Source organism: Sceloporus undulatus, chromosome 5 (assembly GCF_019175285.1).
Source record: "Sceloporus undulatus isolate JIND9_A2432 ecotype Alabama chromosome 5, SceUnd_v1.1, whole genome shotgun sequence".
Taxonomy (NCBI): Eukaryota; Metazoa; Chordata; class Lepidosauria; order Squamata; family Phrynosomatidae; genus Sceloporus; species Sceloporus undulatus.
Genome location: NC_056526.1, coordinates 192437356 through 192463550, shown reverse-complemented (window position 1 = coordinate 192463550; position 26195 = coordinate 192437356). Strand labels below are relative to the sequence as shown.

Genomic DNA, 26195 nt, shown 5'->3' with positions numbered 1-26195 from the left:
CATACGTTTTCACTTAGATCTCTTCCAACTAACAGCCAAGTCTGAATATCAGTGGCAAATGAAGATGGGAGAATCAGAAAATATCTTAGAGAATTTGATGCACAAAGAGCATCCATCAAAGGAACTTATAGTACTGAGGAGAGCCTTTCTCAGATCATACCATAAGCACCAAGAGCCTTGAAACATTCTGAACCTAGGAGATGGGAGGTTTTTTGCTTCGAAAAGGGACTGAGCACAAGGACCATCAGGTTTGGGGGAACTGTCTGAGACAGTTGCTTGGGCTTGAAGGACACGGCATTGCCCCATTACTATCATCAAGGGTTCCTAAAAGGTTCTGCTTTCACCTTAAAAGGCAAGTGCCCAGTCCATCCTTTGGGCTTTAAGATAAGAGGGGAAATGTGTGGGTAATGTCCAGATGTGTCACACACAACACTGAGTTAGGCCACCAAATCTGAGATTTCTGGGTGTCGCCTTTTGGTGCTGGGGAGAAATCACCAAGGTTCCCATGTTTTCCAGTACTTTCTTCCCTTGCACCTCATCTTTAAAATGGCATTTGCCTCTAGTAGCTTCTTTCTTTCTCTTTCTCATGGTCCCTTGTCCCTGCTCTATGGCAGCTGGGGCTGTCGGTGCAGAAAATATCAGGATCTAGGCTCACCTTGTCTGGGCGTTTATTTCTCTGGATCAGATCTAGGCCAGCCTTACTTTCCTCCTCCTCCTCTGTGCTAGAGAACCTGCTAGGTTTTCTGGGACAGGGCTGGCCAAGTGCCCTCCTTGTCCTACATAAGGGACCCCTGGGTACTATTAACTTTATTATTTCCACCCTTGGATTAGCAGTGCAGGAGCCGCAAGAGAAATAAGATGGCTAGGCTCCTTTCCCTGCTTCTCTCTCTCTTTCTCTTTCTTCCAAGCCAGTGTTGACTCTTCAGCTTGACAGTTTGAATTAGTTTTTATTAGGAAGTTTGCACGGGGGCTGCTTTCGCGCCCTTCGCCTTTCTCTCTCCTTGTCATTTTCTTTGCTCCCTGGAGCGACTGGGGTCAGGCTGTCTGTCACAGCCGTCATGGAGGTCAGGGGCAGCCGCTCTTGCTGTGGCAGGATCCCGGCCATCAGCCGTCACTGTCACCAGTGACGGGGCTCTCTTGGTCTCATCAAGTACACACACACACACACACACACAGAGTTGTGCCTTCCTGAGAGGTGGAACCTGCAGCAAAGAGTGCAGGGCGGCACACTGATGGTTCATTAGGATTCCAAGCAAGAAATGCTTGTGGGGGAAGGAGAGGCAGGAGGATCCTCTCCACCCCAATCCACACAGACTGGAGTAGGGTGGGCAGACCATGCTTCGACATAGGAGAGTTCATCCTCCCCCCCTCCCCCAACAGCCTGATTCCCAATTTGGGACACAATTTCCCCTCCCACATTTGTGGTGCCCCTAAGACTCACAGACATACCAGGGATAGTGTTCTCTGGACAGGCTGCACAAGTGCTGCTTGGGTCTGTGGAGCTGGCAGCACTCTTTTCTTGGGTGCAGATGGAAGATGGGCCTGCGAAGGTGCCCAGATCCTGCACATCCTCCCAGTCTTAGAACCATGGAGCTAGGGGGTATCTCCAGTGGTCTTCTAGTCCAGTCCTCTGCCATGCAAGAATTTACAGTTAAACGCTTCAATGAGAAGTGGCCACCTAAGCTCTGTTTGAAAGCCTCCAATGAAAGAGAGTCCATCACCTTCCCAGGCAGTCTGTTCTACTCTTGGACAGCTCTTACTAGAGCTGTGGGGCAGCATGGAGGAAGGCAGGGCAAGGAGTCCATGTCTCCTGTTAAGCAGCTTCACCAATCTCCATGTTCCCAAACTTTCCAAAAAGTTGGGTTTTTTAAGGGGGCATTTAGATGCCTGTTCTGTCCTTCCCTCTCTTTCTTCTCCTTCTCCTCCATGCCCCATTTGTCGTCACTTAAAACCCTTGGTGCTCCCAACAAAAGTGCCCCTTCGCCACATTGAAGGGTTCCCCAGGGTCAATCTGTGATTCAGGCTATGGGGTCATGGGAGGCAAGACTGGGCAGCATCTCTATCCAGGATCCTGGAGCAAAGGGCTCTTTGTCTTTCCAGGAGGGTCCATCTGGAGTCTTCCCCACAAATCCTTCCACCTAAACACTAGGAAGAACTTACTTCATGAGCTATTCAGTGGTAATAATAATAATAATAATAATAATAATAATAATAATAATAATTCAGTGGTAGAATAAGCTGCTTCAGAGGTTAGTGGACTCTTCTTTGGAAGTCTTTAAACAGAGGTTGAATGGGCATATTTCAGAAATCCTTTAGCTGTGGATTCCTGCATGGTGGAAGAGATCTGTGATTCCTAAGCCCTGGCCTTCCAGGTGTTTTGGACTTTGGCACCTAGAATCCCAGACCATTGCCCAGAAAGGCTGAGGCTTCTGGGAGCTGAAGTTCAAAGCACCTGGTGGACCAGAGATTGGGCGTCGCTGGTCAAGATGGTCCTTGGGTCCCTGCCATCTCTGTGATTCTGAGTTGCTAGGTCTCACCAAGCAGCCTTGACAGTATGAAGCCATGGGACCAAGAGAGGAGGGAAAGGGGTGCCCAGCAGCATCAGGATACCAGCCTGGAAGACTTCTGCTCTTCATCCAGGCGAGGCTTTTCCTGTCTTCAGTCTCGCTGTTTGTCGGGTGAAACAGGCCGTGGGGAACAAAAGGTCAGGAGGGCGGCCAAGTTACCAGGAGCCCCGGGCAGTTATTAGCGCTTCTGAACCTCTTCCCAGTTTGAAATTCTCTCCTTGCTCCGCTCAGCTCCCCACCTCCTCGCTTGACACTGTCTGTCATCCTCCATTTGCAGATAACAACAGGGAAGGAAGGGGGGCTGCCGTTTTAGGCCTAATGCGAGGCTGACGAGAGATCAAAGGCGAGCCAGACAGCAGTTTGAGTTCTAGAAAGTTGCTTTGCAAGAGGAATATTGCACCCAGCTGGAGCGAAGGGAGGGTGGGCAGGCGGGCGCCGGTTGGGCAGTGTGATCTGGCCCTCCAGGAGCAGTGGGTCCTTTTGCGGGTGAAGAAAATGGTGGAGGGGCTGAGATGTTGCTTGTTCCCCTGGGAGGCCCATCAACATCATTATCATTGCTATAGTTATCGTGTTGTTCAAAAGGTTGTACACTGCCTTGGATCTCATGTTGGGAGAAAGTCAGGCTATAAATGTATTTAATTATTTGTTGTTGTGTGTCTTCGAGTTGTTTCCGACTTACGGCGAGGCCAAAGTGACCTTGTCACTGGGTTTTCTTGGCATGGTTTGTTCAAAGGAGCTTTGTCATTGCCTTTCCCTGAGGCTGTGAGAGTGTGCCTTGGCCAAACTGACCCAGTGGGTTCCATGGCTGAGCCGGGAATCGAACCCTGAATTGTAGTCCAGCATTCAGACCACTTTGCCACACTTACTCAACCAATTATTTACTAAAAATTTAAAGATTATCATAGCAGTTTAAAAACAGTGCAGTTTAAAGCAGTCTAGTTGCCTATTAAAAGGCCTTTCTTTTAAAAGCTTTCTGTTCTCAGAAACGTCTTGGGACATAAAATGGTCTTTGCCTGGTGATGGAAAGATGGCAAAGGGCTGGTTGATTGGAAGGGATTGCTGAACCCTTGGGGCAGCCCCCGAGAAGGCACCCAAAATATGCATGTTTTGAAGAAGATCCGCAGAAAAATATGCAAAAGCAATGAGAGAGAAGAAAAAGAGAGACTCACAGCCCAATTCTGAAGGAGAGGGTGGCCCTGGGCAGCACATATGTGGTTCCATTCTCTCAAAAAAATTGAGAGTCGTCATTTTGCTGAAGTCCCCCTTTTAGGGCTCAGTTTCCCCAGAAGCCAGGAGTGGATGGCAGGTCACATCTTCAGGGCAGGGGCTCTGCGATGGTCAGCTGGACACCTTGAATGACCTGGTTCTAAAGCCACAACTTTTCTCCTTTCTAGCTCCACTGAAGTGGACGACATGATCCGGAAGTCTACCAATTTGCTGCTAACGCGAACGCTGAGCAACTGCTTGCAGAATGTTATTAAGAGGAAAAATGTTGGACTGACAGAGGTGAGGAGATCCCTGGGAGACATGTATGGGCAAGAGGGGTGGCATGGTTGGTGAGGGAGGCCTCATTGCAGTGGCGTTGGACATCTGGAAGAGGAAGAGGAAGGAGAGAAGAAAGGAATGAAAGATCTTTGCTCTTTGCTCCTCTTTTTATTGTCTGAAAAGGTCTTTTGTTGCACCTTGGAGACTAACTGTGCAAAGGAAGCTGTAGCATAAGCTTTTGCATAACAGTCTCCGCTATCAAGTCTCTGGCCTGTTTCCCCAGTTTATAAAGGTCCTTCCGGGACACTGGGACACTCTGTGCATCTGAGGAAGTGAACAAAGGTTCAAAACACACTGCAGAAATAATCCAGTTTGAGACTGCTTGTGCCCTGGCTCAGTGCTAGGGAATCCTGGAAACTGACAGACATTTAGCCTTCTCTTTCCTGCAAGCTCCAGGAAAAGAGATTCCAGCTCAACATAAAGGAGAACTTCCTGACAGTAAGGGTTGTTTGACAGTGGAGTCTTGGAGTTTGGTGGCGTCTCCTTCTTTGGAAGTCTTTAAGCAGAGGTTGGATGGCCATCTGTCAATGGAGGTGCTTTGATTGTGAATTCCTGCACAGAATAATAGAATCCTAGAGTTGGAAGAGACCCCAAGGACCATCCAGTCCATTCCTATTCTGCCATGCAGGAACTCTCAATCAAAGCATTCCTGACCCGATCCTCTGGCCTTTGCCAGCACTGGGGCAGGGCTGGGAGAGAAGCACCAAAATTGCTTTGTTATTTTCTTCCCCTTTTCTGTCTTTGTGGCTCCTTCTTAAATCCCTTCTGGGCATCTCTGAGCATTTTCCCTCTTGTTCCGCAGCTGGGGGTGGGGTGCAGCAGTAGCCCCTGCTCAGCCCCTGAGACGGCCGGATTGGCTCTTAATTAGCCCTCCAACCGACCGACCGCCTGCAGGGTTTTCCTGAAGAAAACGGAGTTGGGGGGTGGGTGAGAAGGGGGAGAGCTGTCACTCAGGCTTCTCCCATCACTTAAAACTTATTGGTGATGGGGTTCAGACCTCCAGTCTTAGACAGCGTCTGCCTCCCCCTTTCCTTTTTTGTAAGCAGCTCACCTTTTAATGGGATTGGAGGTATAATTAGGTGAGCTAAACTTGGAGAATTCATTAGAGGGTTTCTTTGTTTCTGCCTATAGCAGGAATCCTGGGGAAATTCCTTCTCCACAGAACAGCATTTGGCTTAAAAACATCTCCAGTTATGAAGATGACCGCACCCCCTCCCTGGGTCTCCCCTCTCGCTTTGTCCAAATGCACTGCTGACCATGTCCAGATCACAGCAGGCGCTCTTTATATTCAGCCGTTTGGTCCTGCCGTTATTGTCATTTTATTTATATATATTCTGCTTCTCCCCCAACAAGCCAACTGGCCAATTATTAAAGTAATCTACTGTGCTCAAGCGATGTCGACTTCACTGCAATACAGTACAAAAATCGACGAAACAACACACCATTAAAAGCTCATTGCGGTCAATTCCTAAAAGCCTGACAGAACAGAGGAGTTTTTGCTTGCTGATTGTTGACAAGCCTATGTGCAAAACGTGTCTCTGTGTTGCTTCTGCAGCTGGTCCAGATTATTATCAACACGACCCACTTGGAGAGGTCCTGCAGGTTCCTCGAGGAATTTATAACCAACATCACCAACGTCCTCCCAGACACAGTCCACACCACAAAGTTATACGGAACGACCACCTTCAAGGTAAGGCTGCTGAAGATGAAGGGCGGCAGGCCCCACTGTTCTGGGCACCACAATTTAAAAAGGATGTGGAGAAACTGGAGCCATGTGTCCAAAGGAGGGCGACTAAAAGGGTGAAGGGCCTGGAAACCATGAAGCCCTATGAGGAAGGACTGAGGGGATTGCTGGGGATGTTTAGCTTGGAGAAGAGAAGATTAAGAGGTGATATGAAAGCCCTGTTTAAATACTTGAAGGGATGTCCTATTGAGGAGGGAGCAAGCTTGTTTTCTGCTGCTCCAGAGAACAGGATATAAGAGCAATGGATGCAAGCTACAGAAAAAGAGATGCCACTTAAACATTAGGAGGAACTTCCTGACAGTAAGAGCTGTTTGAGAGTGGAACACACTCCTTCATCTGAGTGTAATGGAGTCTCCTTCCCTGGAGATCTTTACACAGAGGCTGGATGGCCATCTGTCAGTGGGGATGCTTTGATTGAGATTTACTGCATGGCAGAATGAGGTTGGACTGGATGGCCCTTGGGTCTCTTCCAACTCTATGATCCTATGATTCTAGGGAGCTGGACACAGGGAAGCCAAGGTGGAAGGGGTCAGTGCTTCTGATGGAGAAAAGTGAAGGATGGGGGATCTAAGTAGGAGAAAGTGCATGATGATGATGATGATAATGATGATGATGATGATGATATCCTCCCTTCTCCCTCAGACCCACCACTCAGGGGGGGGGGGCTGCTCAAATGTATCCCCATCCTTTTTGAAAGGATTGCCCCTGCTGAAGAGGATAAGAGGGAGTCACAATCCCTTTCTCCTGTTTTGACTCAAGTTTGGGATTCTGTTTGTGATGGTTTCTTTCTTTCCCCCTTGGTGGGGGTCTCCCATCTTTCCCCCAGGATGCCCGGCATGCTGCGGAGGAAGAGATCTACACAAACTTGAACCAGAAGATAGACCAGTTCCTACAGCTTGCGGATTATGACTGGATGGCTGCTGAGGCCAGTTCGAAGGCAAGCGACTACCTGGTGGACCTCATTGCCTTCCTGCGCAGCACTTTTGCTGTTTTTACACACTTGCCAGTAAGTACGCCTGGGAAGAGGGGAGGGTTGCCTTCGCCTTAGGGGTCACCTTCAATGAGTAGACTAACTCTGGCCGCCTCCTCTACGCATGTAAACACTCCTTTGCTCTCACCAAAAGAAATAATGTTTGGAATAGCAGATGTGGCTCAGACATAAAGGCAGCTAACGAAAATGTCAAAAGTGGGGTTGAGAGAAATGGGTAGATTGAAGCAGCTGAAGATGGTGAACATTTTCCTGATGGTGAGAACTGTTCAACAGTGGAATGGACTCCCTTGGGGAAAGGAGGGACCTGTCTTGTTGGACGTTTATAAAACAGGTTTTAAAGCCACCTTGGATTCTGTATAAAGGAGAAAGGCAGGATAAAAAATAAATAAATAAACGAAGAGGTTGAAAGGCACCTCTCGGGGTGCTTTTTAGCAGTGGCTTGGAACAGAGGGCCCATGAGATCCCATTATGATAAGCTCCTCTTCCCAGTGTGAAATTTCAGCCCCTTTTTAATATGTTGCATCCAAACACTTTTGGATGGTGAAACACCTGGGTGTTCCTTTCCTGTCTTTCATCCCTGTCTCCTCCTCAGTTTGTCTGCTCTCTGGCTAGAGAAAGGAGCGTGCCCAAGCAGTGCCTGGCCTGGCGCTGGCACTCAAAGGTCACAGGGATGGCTCCTCCAGCCTCCTGTAAGGCTTCTTTCCAGAAGATGCCAATAAATAGTTGGAAGTGACGAAGTAATGATAATGCAGCAGGTAACGCAATGTTCATCCAGCTTCTACTCTCTGGAAGTAACATAATGGCCACAATAAAGGGGCAGCTGACTTTGCCCCCTAATTGGTGATGCATAAAGAAAAACCCTTCTGCCTTGCTTCTTTCTCCTCTTGGTTTCTGTAGAGCTTGGAGAAGCTGACGATTCTCCTAGAAAGGCTGGAGTCCTCCTGGTTCATTCCACCAGCCTCAGAAGCAGAGAGCGGGAATTCAAAAGGTTGCAGCCACTGTGGCCATGAAGGGAGGCAGGTGGGCATTGGAGAAGGGGATGCTCAGAGCCAGGACATTTCCTTCGTCTTGGCCACCGCTGTAAGACCCTGTGAAAAGAGCTATAGCTGGTGTAGCACACCAAGAGGATTCTGGCCAAAGCTGGCACTTCCTAAGAGGTGCTGCCATATTCATTGAAGCATCTAGTCTCTTGAGCATCACAGCCCTTAGAATATCACTTTCTGAGCTGGAAAGAAAAGGTAACACATCTGGTGTGGACAGCCACGCAAATACCTCTTTCTTCAAGACCTGTGTAAACTCATTCCACAAAGTAGCCAAAAAAGAAAAAGGTGTAAACCAAGAACAGTCAGCAGCCCCAAAAGAACTGGACCAGGTGAGCTGAAAACAAACACACAAACAGACCAGTACACTTTGTACACTTTTATGGAGAGAGGCCAGGGGAAGCTACCATGGAAGCAGATGCTGTGTTAAGGTCACATAACAATTTCCTTTCTAGCATAACGTTCAAAACAGCCATCTCTGGTCCTTGAAAGCAGGATTGGGGTGTGCACCTTGCAAAATGGCTAGTGTCTGTAACACCACACCACTCTCCAAGCAGTATGCTGACTTTCTAAGTTTATATTTTGAGAAATGAAGAAAACCTTGACAAATGAACCAATGTGCCATTCCTGCTTTTTGAAAGGCAGGCAGCCAAGTGTTTCTGTGGGGGGAGAACCTGTTTGACCCTTGTGTGATTGTTCAGCACAGTATTGAGTTTGTCTCACAAATGCACTAGGGAGGCAAAGTGGCAACTCGGCAACTCACTCTTCAGGAGACTGTGGGTTGCAGGAGGGTGGAAGTAATGTTGTACTAGTTTGGAAATGCATTTAGAACATCCCTTCCATGTTCTAAGTGTGGAAAAGAGGGTGTTGCCCAGACAGGGCAGTCCAAAGATGATCTCAGCCCTTTTGTCGGACCTCTGACCAGGGTATAACCCACCTTTGGGGCCAGAGGAAGGGTGGAATCATTGCTGCCCCAAGTCTGTCATCCCCGAGGGGCTTCAATGGGCTGCACTCACAGGACCTCTTGCCACCGTCCTTTTCTGCTGCTTCCCACTGAGCATGGTTTGATTTGGTTTTTGTTTTGTGCACCCAATTGCTTGTTTTGTCCTTTCAGTCTGAATGGAGATGGTGGCGTGAGATCTTTTTTGGCACAGTTTGGGAGTCCAGTTTTGTCCAGTATGTCCTCCCCTCCCATGTGGCCGCCAGGGTGGGAGCAAAGTGTTGCAAATGCAAAACCAGGGCAGCGTCTGAATAGTGGCAGAAGCCAGTGTGGGGAAGCAGCTGAGGAGGAATCCAGTTCAGGTGATGCTTCCACACTGAAAGATAGACAGGCCAGGAATGGAGCCATTGGAGCTGGAGATGTGTGAGCAGCCCAGGCCCTAACGCTGCCAACCTGCAAGAGAAATGGGTGCTGCTGGAACCTCCCAGCCTGCCTTTCTAATGGAAATGCCGCTGCTGGGCAAGGGAGACATTACCATTTGCTGAGGGTGGGAGGGTGTTGGTTTCTTGACTGAAATCCCCTTACTTACATTCAGAGAAAGTTCTGGCATGCAGGGCGCTGCCTCCCAGTTGCATTTCAGGAAGAGGTAAGCATGTGCAATGGGCACATCGTGATATCAGGCCTCCCCTCACAGGTGGACCTGTGGGCTGCAGGAGATGTCCTCTCTGGTTTGTGGAAGGGGGTGGGTCCAGAAGAACTAATATCCCCCTTAAAATGTTAATGTTTTGACTTCCAAAAAGTTCTGGTGTGCAGGGCTCTGCCTCCCAGTTGCATTTCAGGAAGAGGTAAGCATGTGCAATGGGTACATCGTACTATTAGTTCCAGAACATTTATCCTTATAACGTTTTATACTGTAATTTATTTAATTTTGTTCTATAATTTGGGATGGGAGGTTGGGAGGGGGATAAATTTTAATTAGATTTGATATATAACAAATTGTTTTTACATATTGTAAACTGCCTTGATTCCCTGTGAAAATATTATTATTATTATTATTATTATTATTATTATTATTATTATTATTATTTCAAATCAACTGGAGGATGATCAGATTGGTGCTGGGAGAGAGGCTGTTTTCACGTTGCCTGCTCTCTGTCCTTCCTAAGATTGACTATTGGGAGCTGGTAGAAAAGTTAGTGAAAACCCTCTTTGCCTCTGGAGAGATGTGCAGTTCCCTCCAGTTCTGACCAATGCGTGTCCTTTTCAGTGCTTTCTAAATTCTGCTGCTGGTTTAGAAACAGGGACACAAACTGTGGTCAGGATGGACCCACTCCGCTCGCTCTGTGGCATGTGGCAGTGCAGCTGTGGAAGGGCAGAATGGTGGTGTTTGTCTCTTTAATGAGTGTTTTGCCCCCCAGTGAAGTTTTCTTCCTTCACCCGCCCCCCATTCCTAGCATTGCAGTAACCTAAAACCCAAGCCTTTAGAGATACAGTTGTGGCCTCCAGAGAGAAGCATTGGGCAGAGAGAGAGACCAAGGGAACGCCAACATGGCAAAGAGGAGAGGAGCCCCAGGTGCGAGCCATTTTTGGCTAGAAACTTGGGAGATTTCATTGGAGTCAGCAGAATCCTTTTTTCAGAGGGGCAATGCCCTTGTTCCCCCCCCCTCCCACCCCATTGCTACACCCCCAGGTCACCCATTCCTCCAGCGCATGATGTGGCTACACAGGACTTCCATTGTGGTTTGGAATAACCGTTTTCAGATGGGTCAGGCAAGGCGAACGAATGCTCCCAGAAATGAAAGGGTGGCCTTGGAAGCTGCTGCTGCTGCTGCTCTGCATCTGCACCAAGTGGTTTGCACTCCATCACCCCCATCGCTCCCTCAAACCATCTTAAATTAAACAAGTTAATAGAGAAAGCTGCTCTGCCGCTCTTTGGGGAATGGAAAGCCAGTTGGAGGAGATGCAAAGAGAGCAACGGAGGAGGAGAAGAAGAAGGAGAAGGAGTGAGCCAGAGAAATGGAGAGGGGAGGGGGGCTTTTGTTCTGGAGGCTGATTGTTGTTTTAATTTCATGTCAGACAAGTTAATGTAAATGGCACTGACAGATCTGCACCCAGAGCACAGGGATTTGTTGACTCTAAGCCTTGTGGAGATGGAAGGTTATGTCAACACCTCCGGTGGGGCTGTCAGCTTAACAAAGCAAGGAAGTTTTTTATTTGTTGGGGAAAGGAGTGTTTTTCTGTTTTGATTTCCAGTTTCCTTTAATCCTGGGAGGCTTGTATCTTGATAACCTTCTTTGCAAGGTAATCGGGGAGGTCAGGAGGTCGCCCCGACCTGGGAAGGGGAAGTAATCTTTCAGCAATCCTCCCGGTCATAATCGACTCCAGCAGTTTGGCCTGAACCCTCCTTGCAGAGCGGGAATGGGACTGCTCCCTCCTCCTCCTCTTCCACTTCTCCCTTTCACTGCCCCCCCCCCCATTTGCCTTTCTTCCTCGGCTGTTTACTTTGGGCCAGATGGTGAGCATAGATTGCAGAAGGGAAGGGCCAGGATCCGTAAAGAAGGCTTTTTGCTTGGGCCCGGCTGTTTGCACCAGGCCCGTGACCTTCTCTTGCCACTCATTTGGGAGCTTTGGAAAGCGGGCAAAGTTTCTGCCAACGTTGACATGATATCATGATAGCCTTCTTTGAGTATTTTGATATGATAGCTCTCTTTAAGTATTTGGAGGAGTGTCACATTGAGGATGGAGCAAGCTTGTTTTCTGCTGCTCCAGAGAATAGGACCCAATGGAGCAATGGATTCAAATGAGAGGAAAAGATATTCCACCAAAATGGTGAAGGGCCTGGAAACCATGAAGCCCTATGAGAAGAAAATTAGAGAGCCAGGTATGTTTAGTCTGGAGAAGAGAAGGTTAAGAGGTGATATGATGATAGCCCTGTTTAAATATTTGAAGGGATGTCTTTTTGAGGAGGGAGCAAGCTTGTTTTCTCTGCTCCAGAGACTAGAACATGGAGCAATGGATGCAAGCTCCAGGAAAAGAGATTCCAGCTCAACATTAGGAAGAACTTCCTGATGGTAAGAGCTGTTTGACACTGGAATATACTGCCTGGGATTATGGTGGAATCTCCTTCTTTGGAGGTCTTTAAACAGAGGCTGGATGGCCATCTTTCAGGGATGCTTTGATTGTGAATTCCTGCATGGCAGAAGAAATGGGTTGGATTGGATCAGGGCCCTTCTTGGGGTCTCTTCCAGCTCTATGATTCTATGATCCTATGACACCAGGCTGCCTGGGACGGTGGTTCCCCAAGAGTCCCTCTGTCTGAACCAATAACCCAGGTGGATTCTCTGGCCACACCAAGCCCCATCTAGAGTGACCGAGGGAGCTGGTATGTCCAGCTTGGAGAAGACTGAAGGAGATACCAAGACAGCTCACATGAAGGGCTGCCACCATCCCTTGGGAAATGGAGCCAGCTTTTTTTCTGCTAAGTTCTCCAGAGACCAGGACAAGAACCAGTGGGTTCAAATGACAAGAAAGGAGAAAGAGTTTCCTGACTCTGAGACCTGTTTGGCAGTGGAAACATTGCAGCCTCAGAGGGCAGTGGGCTTTCCATCTTTGCTGGTTTTTAGACAAAGGTTGCATGCCCAACTCTGAATGGATGTTTTAGCAGTGTAGCAAAATGTTGGACTAGGCGGCCCTTGGGGTCCCTTCCAACTCCATGATTCTGTGTGTGACAAGGCCATTTAACCTGTCCCTGGTGTGAGGAGGAGCTGGTCTAGTGAAGTGGCATAGAGGCCGATTGTTCTCTGGCCCACATCTTGGCCAAGAGCCCTATGTGCATCTCAGTAGGCTCCCATACAGGCCTCTTCCCTATGTGCTGTATGGGAGCAGTCTTACTGGACCTGCCTTGCAGGGCTGTTGCCAGGAAAGCCAATGCCACAGATGTGAAGTGCTTTGGCCACACTCAAGCATGACATGGACACTTTTGTGACTTTTGTGGCATCTCTCTCCCTCCCTCACAGGAAAGGATAAGGGGAGGCAGAGGAAGGGCTGCATCCCAGTGGAAGAGCGCTTGGTGTGGCCTCAGAAGATCTCCATCTCAGGCCCTGGCAGCATCTCCAGGTGACCCAAGTGAATTAAACCATGCTCTGGGAAAGCCCTGGAAGAGCTGCTGCTAGTCAGTGCAAGGAGTCCTGAGTTCAAGAAGCCAGCAATCCGAGTCCGTAGAAGGCAGTCGCTGATGTTCCTAGAAGGAAAGGATAGAGGGAGGCTGTGAAGCAGGCAGGTTTATCTAGTACTCAGACTCTGCTCTTAATTCTCACCAGAGGACTTGTGTTCTGGGCTGGAGTGGGATACTGGAAGTCCTCCCAGATCCCCTGGGCTTGATTTAATTCACCTGGACCACCATCTGACTCCTCCTGTCTTCATTTCCCTCCATAGGGGGATCTCTGTGCCCATGCCACCTTGCCGGTGAGTACGCCCGGTGTGCTGCCCACCACCCACACACCACTCCTTCCTGCTACTGCTTGTGTGTTGTGTCTTACACAGAGACTTACATCAGGCCCTGCGTTCTGAGAGGGAGAGCATCCTCTGTTTTGCCCCAGGAGCAAAGGAAGGAGGTGCCACTTGGCCCAGGGTGGCAGGGGTGGTCCTCCCATGATCTTCCTCTCCACTAGCCATTTCTAGCCTGACTCTGTGAAACGGAAGATGAGGGGGAGGTCCAAGTGGAGCCCTTTCTCCATTACCAGAGGCTGCTCCTGGGTCCACCAGGCCCACAGTTGGGAGGAGTTTTCCTCCTTTGGCCAAAGGCCTTTATTCTCAGTCCAATCAGCAGATCTCCATGATTGCTACCTGGATCAAAGCTGAGAAAGAATCTGGCCAATGCTTTGAGTTATATGAGGATGCTGTGTTGAAGGCATGGCTCCACAGAGCATCATTGAGGAGCCACTCGGTCAGATGCCTCTTCCTTCTCTGTCTGAGTGGGATTGTCAGAAACCATCCATCCGATGGGAACTGTGTGGGTCAGCCCTTCTTGGACACAGTCCAGATTCATAGCAGAGCGGAGATGTCCAGTTTGGGGGTGCAGGCAGACCCCTGAGCCCTCTTCCTCACCCCCTTTTGAGCTCTACCAGGCTCGTCTGAGGCTGCTGACCCACTCCAACTAGAAGCAAAGCAGGCGGCTGAGTCAGTGAGTCGTTCTAACAGTTGGCCCTGCTCCTTGGTTCACCTTTGGAAGAGAAGCTGCTGACAATTTCACAGATAGTATGTCCCACAGCCTTGATTGTTTTCTACTCCAGATGGCATCAGCTGGGAGACACATTAACCAAACATGCACTCCTGGCACTAGTTGCGGCACTTCTTCTCCATTTGTGTTTCTGGCCTGGAAGGCTGGATGTGGCAGGGTATACTAACATCCTCTGTAAGCTCCCCACCTTGGACTTCTCTGGCCCCAGAAGCTTCCAGTGGGGCAACTGGGAGCACATGTCTTCTCTCTGTGACAGGTTTTACCTTGTTTTGATGATTATGTAAGCACTGGGTAAAACTTATTGTGCTATATGATGATGATGATGATGATGATGATGATGATAAAACTGAAGATGCCAGTCACAGCGGCTGGTGAAACTTCAGGAATAAGCTCTTCTAGAACACGGCCTCATAGCTCAAAAAACTCGCAAAAAACTGTGGCTGCCGGCCATAAAAGCCTTTGACTTCACACAAGTTGTAAAACTCTTAACTGTTAGTAGAGTGGGAGGAGATAGGAAGTGACCTCTTCACAGTTACACTGACCAAATGACCATAGAGATAGCTATGAGGAAAGCGCCTCCTAACTCTGTAGGCACAAGCATTGGTGCTGTATTGCAACAGAGTTGTCTGGTAATCCTGTCTTTGCTGCTGCCCTTTCTGCCTCTTTCCCCAAGAATCCCAGTGTTAACCGTTTTCCAGATTGTGCTCTCTTCTGAGAGCAACATGTACACAGTTGTGTCTTGTTTTCTGCCTGTGTCTGCCATGTTTGTGTGCAGGGCGTCCAGTCATGCCTCCCTCTGCATATGTACCAAAAAGCAGGAAAGCAGCGATTAATCTCCCGGGTGCAAAAGTGCCAGGTCTCCATGGCCTGGTGCGGAGTCCCTATCTGCGTGGAATCAGCCTCCTCCGACCAAGATGGCAGCTGCTTTGGATTTCATGGAAAATCTGCTCAGTGGAAAGAATGCTGTTTCAAAACCAAGTCCTGGAGAAAGGAAAAAATAGCCGCAGAAAAGCAGCATGAAAAGATGCCGTCATACCGTTTGCGTTAAGGCTGGGAAAGCAGAGGTCCTGCCTTCTTCTTGGGTGGCTTGCATCTTCTGCAAGTTGTATCATACAACTTCTTGTGGTTCATGGTGTACGAAGGGAAGAGAATCGAATCACCGGAAGGGTCCCCCATCTACCAGTTTGTTTGTTGGCGCAGAGACAGTCAATGTGCTGTAAAAACTTTGTATGCATGAGGAAATGTAAGTTTGTCGTGAGAGAATATATGCCTTTACTTTTAAGTGCCTCTTGGGTTGAGATCCAGGGCCACTGTGAACTACTGGTCAACCAAATGCTAGTGAAACGAACTTTGTCGGAAATTATTTGGAAGAGTCAGTGCAGTGTAGTGCTTTGAGCAATGGACTAGGATGGTGGAAAACAGGGTTCGAATCGCTGCTTGGCCATGGAATCCCTCTGGGTGACTTTGGTTCAGTCACACTCGCTCAGCCTCATGGCAGATGCTCTCTCACTCTCTGAACAAATATTGGCAGGAATACCCAGTGATAGGTCATAGAGTCATAGTTAGAAGAGACCCCCCAAAAGGCCAGCCAGTCCAACCCCCTTCTTCTTCCATGCAGGAACTTGCAATCAAAGTATCCCTGACAGATGGCCATCCAGACTCTGTTTAAAAGAAGGAGACTCCACCAAAATCACCAACGCAGTGCATTCCACTAACAGCTCTTACTCTTCCTAATGTTTAGGTGGAATCTCTTTTCCTGTAGTTTGCATCCATTGCTGCATATTTTATTCTCTGCAGCAGCAGGAAACAAGCTGGCTTCCTCTTTAATATGACATCCCTTCAAGTATTTAAACAGGCTATCATATCACCTCTTAACCTTCTCTTCTCCAGGCTAAACATCCTCAGCTCCTTACGTCTCTCCTCATAGGGCTTTATGGTTTCTAGACCCTTCACCATTTTGGTGGCCCCTCTGGACATGTTCCAGCTTCTCAACAAGCTAGGTCCACCTTGGAGCCCGCATAAGTTGGAAATGATGTGAAGGCACACAATGGCAATAATGATTCTTCAAAGTTCAATGGATGGCTGTTTTGGGAGCCGCAAGGCACAACACAGAGGGCAGTGCTGGCCATAGGTTCCCCTTTCTCCCGTGATTTGGTCTCTGTGCAGAGGCTCAGTGTGGCTTTGCCTGGCCAGCCCATGGATGGGGTTTGGAGATGGGGGAGCAATGGGGGGATGCCAAATCACAGCTGGTCTGAGGGCTCATCCTCCCCTCGGAACACAAAAGGGCAAGTGTTGGACCTCCATCAGGAATGAAAGGCAGCAAATCTAAAGCAGACCAGGCGGAAATGCTTGGTTTCAGCAAAGCACATGTTTGACCCATGGCTCCCTGCTACAAGCCAAACAGAAGCCAACGGATTAGGAGGCTTCTCAAAAGGAGGACCAGACAATCCATGAATAGGCTATGAAAGAGACCCTTTTCGGAAATACAAAGGGCCTCTTTTCCAAGAGGTAAGGAAGTTCCTAATTGACGCGCGGGCAGTTTTGTATTTGCTGCCCCTCCCCCCTGCTCTGCTTTTAAAGAAAGCTTTTCCTTGACAGACAGTTTGCATTTCAGATGAGCATAGGGTTAGTTCTGTCAAGTGGAGGGCATGTGTTTCATTCTACATTGCCTTTTTCTGTGCCCTTAATGCTTCCAGAGCTGGCTCCTGGAGAGGGTCTGTGTGTCTCCCAGTCGCACCGCCACACGACAAGAGTGTATTTTGTGGGGGACATCAGGAAGACCCCTGCAACCAGGTCCCTATGCTTCGTGTGGCATGTGGGTGACTGTGGCTCCCTCCCTGAAAAACCAGCACCTCTTCTACCTGGAGAGAAGACTTATGTACAATTTCAGCCCTTGACAAAAGTCTTCAAGAATCATAGAATTGTAGAGTTGAAAGGGACTCCTTCCAACGCCAGGATTGTCTGTGTTTGCCTGAGTGGCACTGCTGGCCTCTCTGTCTGGCAGAAAAGGTAAACTTGGCCACGCAGAGGAGTGTCTGCCTAACCACATATTTGCACACTCCTGAGTCATACATGCTTCAAGAGGAGGAACAGCAGTCGCAAGGGCTACACCCAGCGTTCTTCGTCTCTCCGTGGACCAGACAGATATTCACCAAAGCCATGGGCTTCCTTTGGGGTGCTGCCCGAGACCTTCAGCTTAGGCAAAACAAGCAGTCCGAGCATCCCTTCTCTGTTTAATACCTGCAACAGTGCCTTGAGAAGTGATGCGGTAAAGTGCACACACTCTCTCTTTTGGACATTACAATCTCATTTTTGGGGAACACCACAGAGCTGCCGCCGGGCTTGGCCAGTGCCCCCCACTGAATCCATCCTTGGATGAGCTGGACGTTGGGTGCTGGCCTCCAGAAACAACGTTGGCTCTGGGGTGCCCCGACTGTGCTCAGGGCAGGGAGCTCATTTCCCAAAGACTGAAGCCTCTTGTGTGGCAACCCCCTTCCAGAATGGGGAATAGACTGCAGAGCTGCGCCTCCCCGTTATATAGCGGACGGACCCTATTCTGTCTGCCAACCAGTAACCGGTCTGTTCCATCTGTTCCCAGTCCATGCTTCTGCTGAAGGATCTCAGGAGAGCAGACTTGGTTCTACTCCCACCCCAGCCCCGTTTTATCTTTACAACAACCCTGTAAGGTATTGGCCTTGATCCCTGTATCCATATTAGAAAAAAAAGGTAGCTATACAGTAAGTGTTTGGGGCTCAACAAACTATCTTCTTCTCACTAGGTCTGCTAAGTACATAGAGAGATCTTGTAGCACCTTTGAGACAAACTGAAAGAAAGAAATTGGCAGCGTGAACTTTCCTAGACTTAGGTCTACTTCCTCAGAAGCATTTAGATGCAACAACAACAACAACAACAAGTAGAAAGATCATGTAGCACCTTTGAGACTCACTAAAAGAAAGAAATTGGCAGCATGAGCTTTTGTAGATGCATTTGGTGGAGTGGAAGCCACGCACAGACATATATATATATATATATATATATATATATATATATATATGATATGCCATTGGTATGTGAAGATGTCAATACAAATTACAAATCCTTTGTATATGGAAATGAAATTTCAGGTCCAATTTTAACGATGCTCATTAGTGCACAAAGACATACGAAACTAGTCTTGGTGCATGGAGATGAAGTGGCAGATCCACTTTTGCAATGGGACTAGCCTGTGGTGAGGGGATTAGATGAATGTAGGGCAGCCCCATAGGGATGGGGTCAGATATTGTTAGGGGGTCAGTTAGACCCCCCCCCCATTGGGATGGGGTCAGTTAATCTCAAAGGTGCTACAAGAACCAGTAACCGGTCTGTTCCATCTGTTTCCAGTCCACTCTCTATGTACGGATTCTAAAGACTAACATGGCTATATCTTTGAATTCTAGGTCTGCTAAGGTGTATGTGTGTGCATGTGTTTGGCACATAAAGCCACTGATTTTCCCCAGATGGTGCATGCTCGATTTTTGAAGGGTCCGTGCCCACCTACCCTGAACCTTCAGACTGCCCATTTGCCCTATTTGTAAGGATGCTTGTGTGCCTCCCTTTTCAGGCTGCCATGGATGGGAAGCTCTTTACCTTCTGGAGTGAACTGGGTGGCCTTTGCAGAGAAAAGCCTGGATGAGGTGGAAGTGAACTGGTGCCAAAACCAACACCTGTGGCATTTTCCTGGTCTGAGTGACCTCCGTGAAGTGCCCTCGTTAATTTGGTAGCCTTCGTGAATGAAGTCATTGTAGCCATTTGTCAAACGACTGCATGACATGCGGCGCCACCTGCCCATGCGCCAGCATATGGTGCTTCAAGGCAGATCCCTGGGGCCAGGTTTCATGACCATGCTTTGACAGATTGACCTGGGATCTGTTGGTGACGCCAAAATCAGCAACCTGGGCAGGAGAAGCACTTCCAAAGAAAGGGCCAGTGGGCTTCTAATCCTGGCAGGTTGAGGCAGGTCATAGCCAGATCTCTGGGGAGTTCAGTGGGGTGAGATGTGGCACTGCAGAGGCACCATCCCTTGGAAAGAAGAGTTGTTGGAGGGGAGACAGGTTAAGGTCACCCCTCACCATATGAACTGTTCAAAAATCCATATGTCCAAGAAGTACACAAGGGGTGATGGTACGTTAGGATGATTCTTCAGCTTAATATGAATATTTTAATAGCATCATCACTTGCATGTCCTCTGACCTCTTTGGCAGTGGATGCTGAAGATGGGTGGTTTCTGCCCGTTGGAACAGAGCTGTGTGATAACTTCGGCTTCAGCGGATTTGCTTCATGTCTGAAATTTTGGAGCATAGAATCGCCGGTGTGACTCTTGCAGAGTTGGAAGCACTGACTTTCTCAGTGCAAGTTGCTTCATCCTTTATGCAGGGGGGCTGGAAATCTCCGTCGCCATAAGCAAGATGGATTGAGTGAGAGGCCTTGATCAAACAGGGCCTTCACTTGCACTGGCCAAATTCATTTCATTTGGACTTCCAAAGAGGTTCCTGGGTGAATTCAGCCACTGGACAAAATGGCAGCTCCTGGGTTTTCTCCTGGCAGTGACTCTGCGGTGGTGAAGTGTATGCTGTGAAAAACACCCTACTGCAATTTTCTTGCTCCACACATTGTCCTCCTCTCCTTGGTTAATTCCAGATCCAAGAAAACTCTCAGGGCGCTGAGTGCCTGCTGGCACTTTCTTCCCAAGTCCAGGCCTCTTCTGCACCCAGGCCTCTCTCTGGCCACCGGTGGTTGTTTCCTGTGGAGCCGGATCAAGTGCCGAATGGGATGCAGCCTCCAGTCGAAAAGCACCTACGAGTTCCCAGTCTGCTTAGTGAAGGCACCCACCTCCTTCTTTGAAATCCCACGCTGGCTGTGTCTGAGCAAAGAGACACCAGTTCTTTCTGGAAAGCAGCTAGTATTTTTCTTTTGGTCACCGTGTAAATAAATGTAGAAATCAAATAAAATAACGGCAAAGGTCAGATTTCAATGACCAGAATTGATTTAACCTTCTGAGCAAAGGAAAATGTGCTGCAATTTCTGGACTTGTAGAATTGTGGCTTGTTTGGGTAGTTTTGTAGCAGCAGCCATAGTCCTGTAAGGCACGGCTGAGGGCAACTTTAGGGGTGCTGGGGGTCTGCCACAGGCTTTGGTCTTTGCCACAGAAGGGAGATCCCTGAGGACCTCAGGTGGGTTGGGGGCTTGAAAAGACAGCGAGGTAAGCGATGGAAATAATATTTGAAAACATTTCCAAAACATGGTGTGTTTTTTAGTGTTGAAAACCCAGACAAGGAAATCCTGGACGGAGTAGACCCTTTATTTTGGACTTAGCCTGCACAAAGTTGCACATGGTTGGTTTGTGCAGAAAAATCATACTCTGCACAGGAAGGTGATGTTCCACTGTTTGCTGTACAAAACAACCACGTGTGAATTTTGGCAAGATAAGTGCACATCCAAATAGGCTTCAAAAATTGCCATTTCCCAAGGCATTCTCATACAGGGAGAACGTTGCTAGAACGGCTCATTACCTTTAGAGAAGAAAGCAGTGCAGAATTACATCCCTAAGTGAAGTTCTACTTAGTGGTGCAGCAAGAGCCCTTGATAAATATTTTCCCTGGTGAATTTGCCTCCAGGGCTCTTGGAAGCCAGCCATGCTAGTGACCTTCCAGCCTCTGGAGTAGCACCCGCTGTAATGGAAAGATGGATGCCAAGGAGTTTCAGGGAACGCAGAAGAAGGAGCCGCTTGGGAGTTCTGGTCCTAACAGATCCTGGTCCTACTAACAAGCTGACACAATTCCTGCCCTTAACAAGAGGGAGTCAATGACTGGGACTAAACTCTTGACTTTACCTCCAACAAAGGCAAAATACAGTTGGCAAGTTCTGCAGCACCTGCATATTTTTCCAGCATCATTGACTTTTCAGTGAGTCCTGCTCCTCATGATGTGTCCAAATTACAACAGTTCAGTTTTGTCACCTCTGGCTCTCTATGAAAGTTCAGGCTCAGTTTTGTTCTAGGACTCGGTTGTTAGCCTTTTGGTCGTCCGTGGGACCCTCAGCACTCTTCTCCAGCCCCACATCTCAAACAAATTCATTTTCTTCCTATCCTCTTCTATGTCCAGCTCTTCCATCCATAGAGGGTGATTGGAATACGGTGCGCCTGTGCCATACACGGGTGCACCATAAGCTTGAGCATATGGGTTGAAGCCATGCGGCAATGAAACAAATGGCAGTGGTGTGCTAACTTTAGGGGTTTCCTCTTTTCCTGTTGAAGTGGTCTTGGCGTTTGATTTTTCTGGCTGACCTAGTCTGCAGTGTCTCCGTGTTCCATGATTGTATTTGGACACTGCGTCTGGTAGTCTCTCATGCAGACTTGTCCACAGCTGCGCCGTATGCGCTCAACTCTCTGTGGGGTGTACTTGCTAAGTGCCCAGATATGACTGTCTGGATGATGCCCTCTCCTTCTCTTACCTGTGGCCCCCCCCTCCCTCCCCTCCCACCCACCCACTTCCTTCTCCTTCCTTCCTTCCTTCCTTCCTCCTCCTTTTCTGCAGTGAGGTAGGTAGCAGCCGTGACCCTGGCGGTGGAGGGGCCTAATGGATGTTTGTTTAGCAGTCCTTGGATTTCAGTAGCCCTAATGAGGCCTTTGATAGCAAGACCCTCTCATTAGCAGGGCCAGCCTTTCAGTTTGGCCCCTAATCCTCTAATTGTTAACACATTGCCTTGATTTGAGCCCCTGTGTGTTTTTTAGGGGGGATGGTTTGCTTTTTCCTTTGGTCCCAGTGAGAAAGGGGGCTTTTCTGGGCTTTCCTCACATGATTTCTCCTCCCTGGGATTGGGAGGGAGGGGATGTTGGGACTCTGCCCACGGTTTGGAAACACCAGAGGAATTGGATGAGTTTTTCACACACCTGGGTTTCTGCAGCTGGAAGGAATGCCTTGAGGTCATGGAGGACGCCTCCCCATGCAGCTGGCAGAATAGTCCTCTTTGGCCTTGCTTTGGAAGGGGCAGGGTCTTGTGAGGGGATATCCCAAACCACCCGGAGCCGTCAGTGTGGTGTCCGTCAGTTGTGTGAAGGACTTTTCCCATTATCTTCCATGGCTTGCTCCATTGGACTTTTGTCAATGCCGAGTTCATGGCTCACAGGGTGGAGGCGCCAGCTTCGGAGAGACAGGGTATGGCCAGCTGAGGGCAGAGAAACCAACTGGTGGGCAACACCTGAAAGCGAGCCGTATCGTAGGGTTTCTGGCGGCGTGAGAGTGGGTGACTCACCTAAGGTTGGCTTTCCCATGGGCCGGCAGAGAGCTGAACCGCCGATTTTTCCAAAGTGGTTGTCCAAGGCTAAAAACACTAGGCCACACTGGCTCGTCCTCCTGCGCAGGGAGGGGTTACTGGTTAAACCCTTGGCAGACATTATTGGTTATAAACGGATGAGAATGTCAGATGGTGGGGAAAAGGCTTTCTAGCTCTTGTCTGTGAGTCATTGTCTGGCATTTGGCAAAGGACATCACTAGGTGTCCCACGTCGAAGGCGTTCATGGCCAGCGTTCCATCCGCTTGTTTGGTGGGTTTTGTTCGATTTATGAGGCCGTGTTCATGCTGGAAAATGTCAGATCTGTGGCGTGGCATCGTTCAGGAAATGCTTGGCCTGGAAGAGGGTGGGTGTTGTATGTGTGTGCGTGCGCGCACACACACACGCACACAAACACACACAGTTGGTTGAGAAGGAAGCGGTTCACATGTTAATTCGGTGTGTTAGTTGTTCCTGTTGTTGAATGAGCCTAACAGAAATGAGCCGGAAAAAGTCAGCCGTAGCAGAAGCATTATAAACAATCCTGGGCTAAAATGCTGTTGTGAAACACACTGAATTCTGGACCATGCCAACAACTATCAGTGTCCAGAAGGTTACAGGAAGCCAGTGAAATCTCCAACATCCTGGACAACGTCGGCCAGGAAAGAAGAAACCCTTAAGGTGAACAAAGTTTTGGCGTCGTCAGCTGAAAAACACAAAGCAAGAACCAGCAAATGTGAATGCAAGCACCCAGGGTTGGGGGGAGTTTCCCAGCAGACAATGGGACCACTAAGTAAATAGACCCTCTGAGGCTTGGCTATTCACAACAGGAACAACGGCACGTGATTAAATGTAAAGATCACTTCCTCTCAACCAGTAGTGTGTGTGTAGGTGTGCGAAGCACACACACACACACCATGCTCTTTTCATGCCAGCTTCGCGAAGGGTGCCAGCCACAGAATGCATGTAAAACGTCAGAATAAACTCTTCCAGAACAGGGCCTCATAGCCTGAAAAACCGCCGCTAGCCCAAGTCCTTACAAGGCGCACAAAAAATTAGCGAGGTTCCGCAATGCAAAAGTTCCTTTTGTTTGCCACGGTGTCTTCCCCTCCACCAGCAATGCTCTAGCGCAGGGGTAGGCAAACTTTTGAGCCGGGGCCGGGTTTGCTGTCCCGTCAGACAACCTGGGGGGGCTGAGCCAAAAAAAAAATAAAAAAAAATTAATAATTTTTTAAAAAATTAATAAACAATAAAAAACAGGACAATGTAGCACAAAATTTTCAGATGGAGGAACTTTTTGGTAAAAATAAAAAAATGGAGACACACTAAAAATTTTTGCTGATGTTGTTTTTAAAAAATGGTTAAGAATAAATGCATGTTTCTGAGGCTTCGTAGAGAAGTTGCCGCACAGTGCCCCTCGCACGAGAGGGCCAAAGGCCCCCGGGCGGGCAAGTGGCGGCAGGACTGGGGCTGGGGCCGGGCCCAGGCCGTTGCCGGGCCGCTCTGGCCCGCGGGCCCAGGTTGGCCTACCCCGGCTCTAGCTCCTCATTGAGCCACTATGGTCCTAAAGGTTGGCTGGCTCCTCTTGCCTTTTTGCGTCCCAATACTTGACTGAAGTCCCCCTGAAAAACCCCTTTGTCCTTACCCCTCCCAGGACCTTTCTGCCACCCCAGGAAGGACTGTACCATCCATTTGGGGGAATCGCTGGGCCTAAGCCATAGAGAAGAGGCTTCTGCTTGGAAGAAAAAAGGGCATTTCCCTGTAGCTTATTCGTATTTGTCAACGAAGGCATCATATTTTCCGCAAGTAACGAGTAAATTGGGGAACTATGATCACAGGTCACGAGTTTGAAGTACAACAAGCTTTCAGCAAAAAGAGCCTGATGATGTTCTTTGAACGAAGTACTTGGGGAAGCCCATGATTTTGGTATCCAACTCTTCTGATTTGCTGGCTATAGGAGCAGAGCCTACTTTACGGAGTGTCAAATGGGATGCTATATGAAGACACATGGCAAAAAGAAAATGACTTTAATTATCTTTGCAGCATTTTGTCCTCTTTGTATCAAACAAGACGAGTGCTTTATTCTAAATATACATAATACCAGCTCAGCTCAGGAAGCCAGGAACCACGATGAAAAGCCTTATTTCAAAAGGACTGAGAAGTGAGAGAGAGAAAGAGAGAGAGGACAATCCTTTCTTGTGTTTCAATGAGAGGAGACAGTAGACATTTACTGAGTAATCCTGAAAATGCTTTCCAATCCCAGTCAACATCCCGAAGTGCAAATAAAGAAATACATCTTGCAGGCTTTGAGACCATCCTTGGGGAATAAGCTTTTGGAAGAGTCATGCCTGGTTTTCACTTGTTCTTCCAAATCCATCTACAAACTCCTTTTTGCTTCCAAAAAAAGACTTTCTGGACCAGAATTAGCAACAAAAAATGACAAAGCTAGAAATAATATCAGTCACAATGATCAGGGATGGAAAGGAGAGGAAGATGTGATGCAAAGAGAGGAATGGATTCTTTGCAGGACGACAGGAAAGGGTCCCACAGAACTGTTCTAATAACAATCGTGTCATTTAAATATAATTAATAGTGTTAATCTTAATACTGATATAATAATATCATGTAATTTAGGTATGATCTCATTTTATATAATTATATCTCCTCGTTGTTTGTTAGATTGTCGCTGTAGGTGGCTTTATTCTCTTTTTATTGTTTTGTTTTTATTAAAGCGCGGTGTAAAGCTACGTTGCACCATAAAAAACATAACAACAACAACACAACAACGCTCTGGGATAATGCAGTCTTCTGATGGTAAAAATGAATGACAGCGTGATAGTTTCCTTGTTAGTGTTTTGTACCTTTTATTTGGGCTTAAGGTTTGCATCATAGTTGCCAATATCCCAAACAGCATCTGCAAAAGAATTAGTGCTTACAATCCAGTCCTGGAACTGGGAACTTTGGGGGGCAACGGAATACATATTCCATTTAGTATATAATCTGTTAAATTGATGGTTAAAGAAGTTTTTGCACTTAAATATTGCATTTATTCAGCTTCACTATTCATATAATTACAAATGATCATGTGTGTGTATGTGTCTGTCAAGTCGCCTGTAGATTTATGGTTGTCCCCTGAATTTTATCTGGGTTTTCTTTGAACAGGAATGATCAGAGGTGGTTTTGCCAGTTCTTCCTCTGGAATAAAGCCTACAGCAGCTTGGGATTCATTGAAGGTCTCCATCCAGGTCCACCGGGTTGACCCGGCTGGAGGTTGACTTCCAAGATCAGATGGGATCTGGTGCCTTTGGGTTATTTAGGCCCTGCCAAATGAATACGTATTTGTTTAAAATTGGGCCCATGGAACCCAGAAGGATGCACTAAATGGGCACCAATGAGTAACAGAAATTATAGGGAATGTTCCCTTTTGGTCCCTTCCAAAATACATCATTGGAATCCTGCTGCTGTATTCCAGGTGACGTCGGTGCTTAATCTTGTCTGAGAATCTCTGCTCCCCTTTCTGAACTGAGCTAATAGGAGAGCCCTTCCATTGAGGGGTCCCCAGCCCCAAGGGCCAGACACTCCTTGCATGGGAATGCCTGCCCTTCTAGGTCTCCTCTTCCAATTCCAATGCCTGACGGTCCTTTTGACAGTCTCCCCCTTTTCTTTTCCAGGGCAAGGTGGCTCAGACGGCCTGCATGTTGCTGCAAGCACTTGTCCACTTCACTGGATGCAGCTGCTCTTGGAAGCCGAAGTCAGGCAGCTTTCGTTCTGGGGGCCCTGGCAGCAGTTCAACCTGGATTGTGGCCGAGTGCGAACGTAAGA

At 48.2% G+C, this 26195-nt stretch overlaps 1 protein-coding gene across 1 annotated transcript in view; it reads left to right on the top strand.

Annotated features, from left to right (window-relative positions):
- EXOC6B (exocyst complex component 6B) overlaps nucleotides 1-26195 on the top strand; it is a 259373-nt gene that overhangs the window by 158131 nt on the left and 75047 nt on the right. The window contains 7 exon segments of the mRNA XM_042470120.1: nucleotides 3962-4073; nucleotides 5668-5802; nucleotides 6683-6862; nucleotides 26045-26070; nucleotides 26072-26099; nucleotides 26101-26172; nucleotides 26174-26189. Coding sequence (XP_042326054.1) covers nucleotides 3962-4073; nucleotides 5668-5802; nucleotides 6683-6862; nucleotides 26045-26070; nucleotides 26072-26099; nucleotides 26101-26172; nucleotides 26174-26189 — 569 coding nt within the window.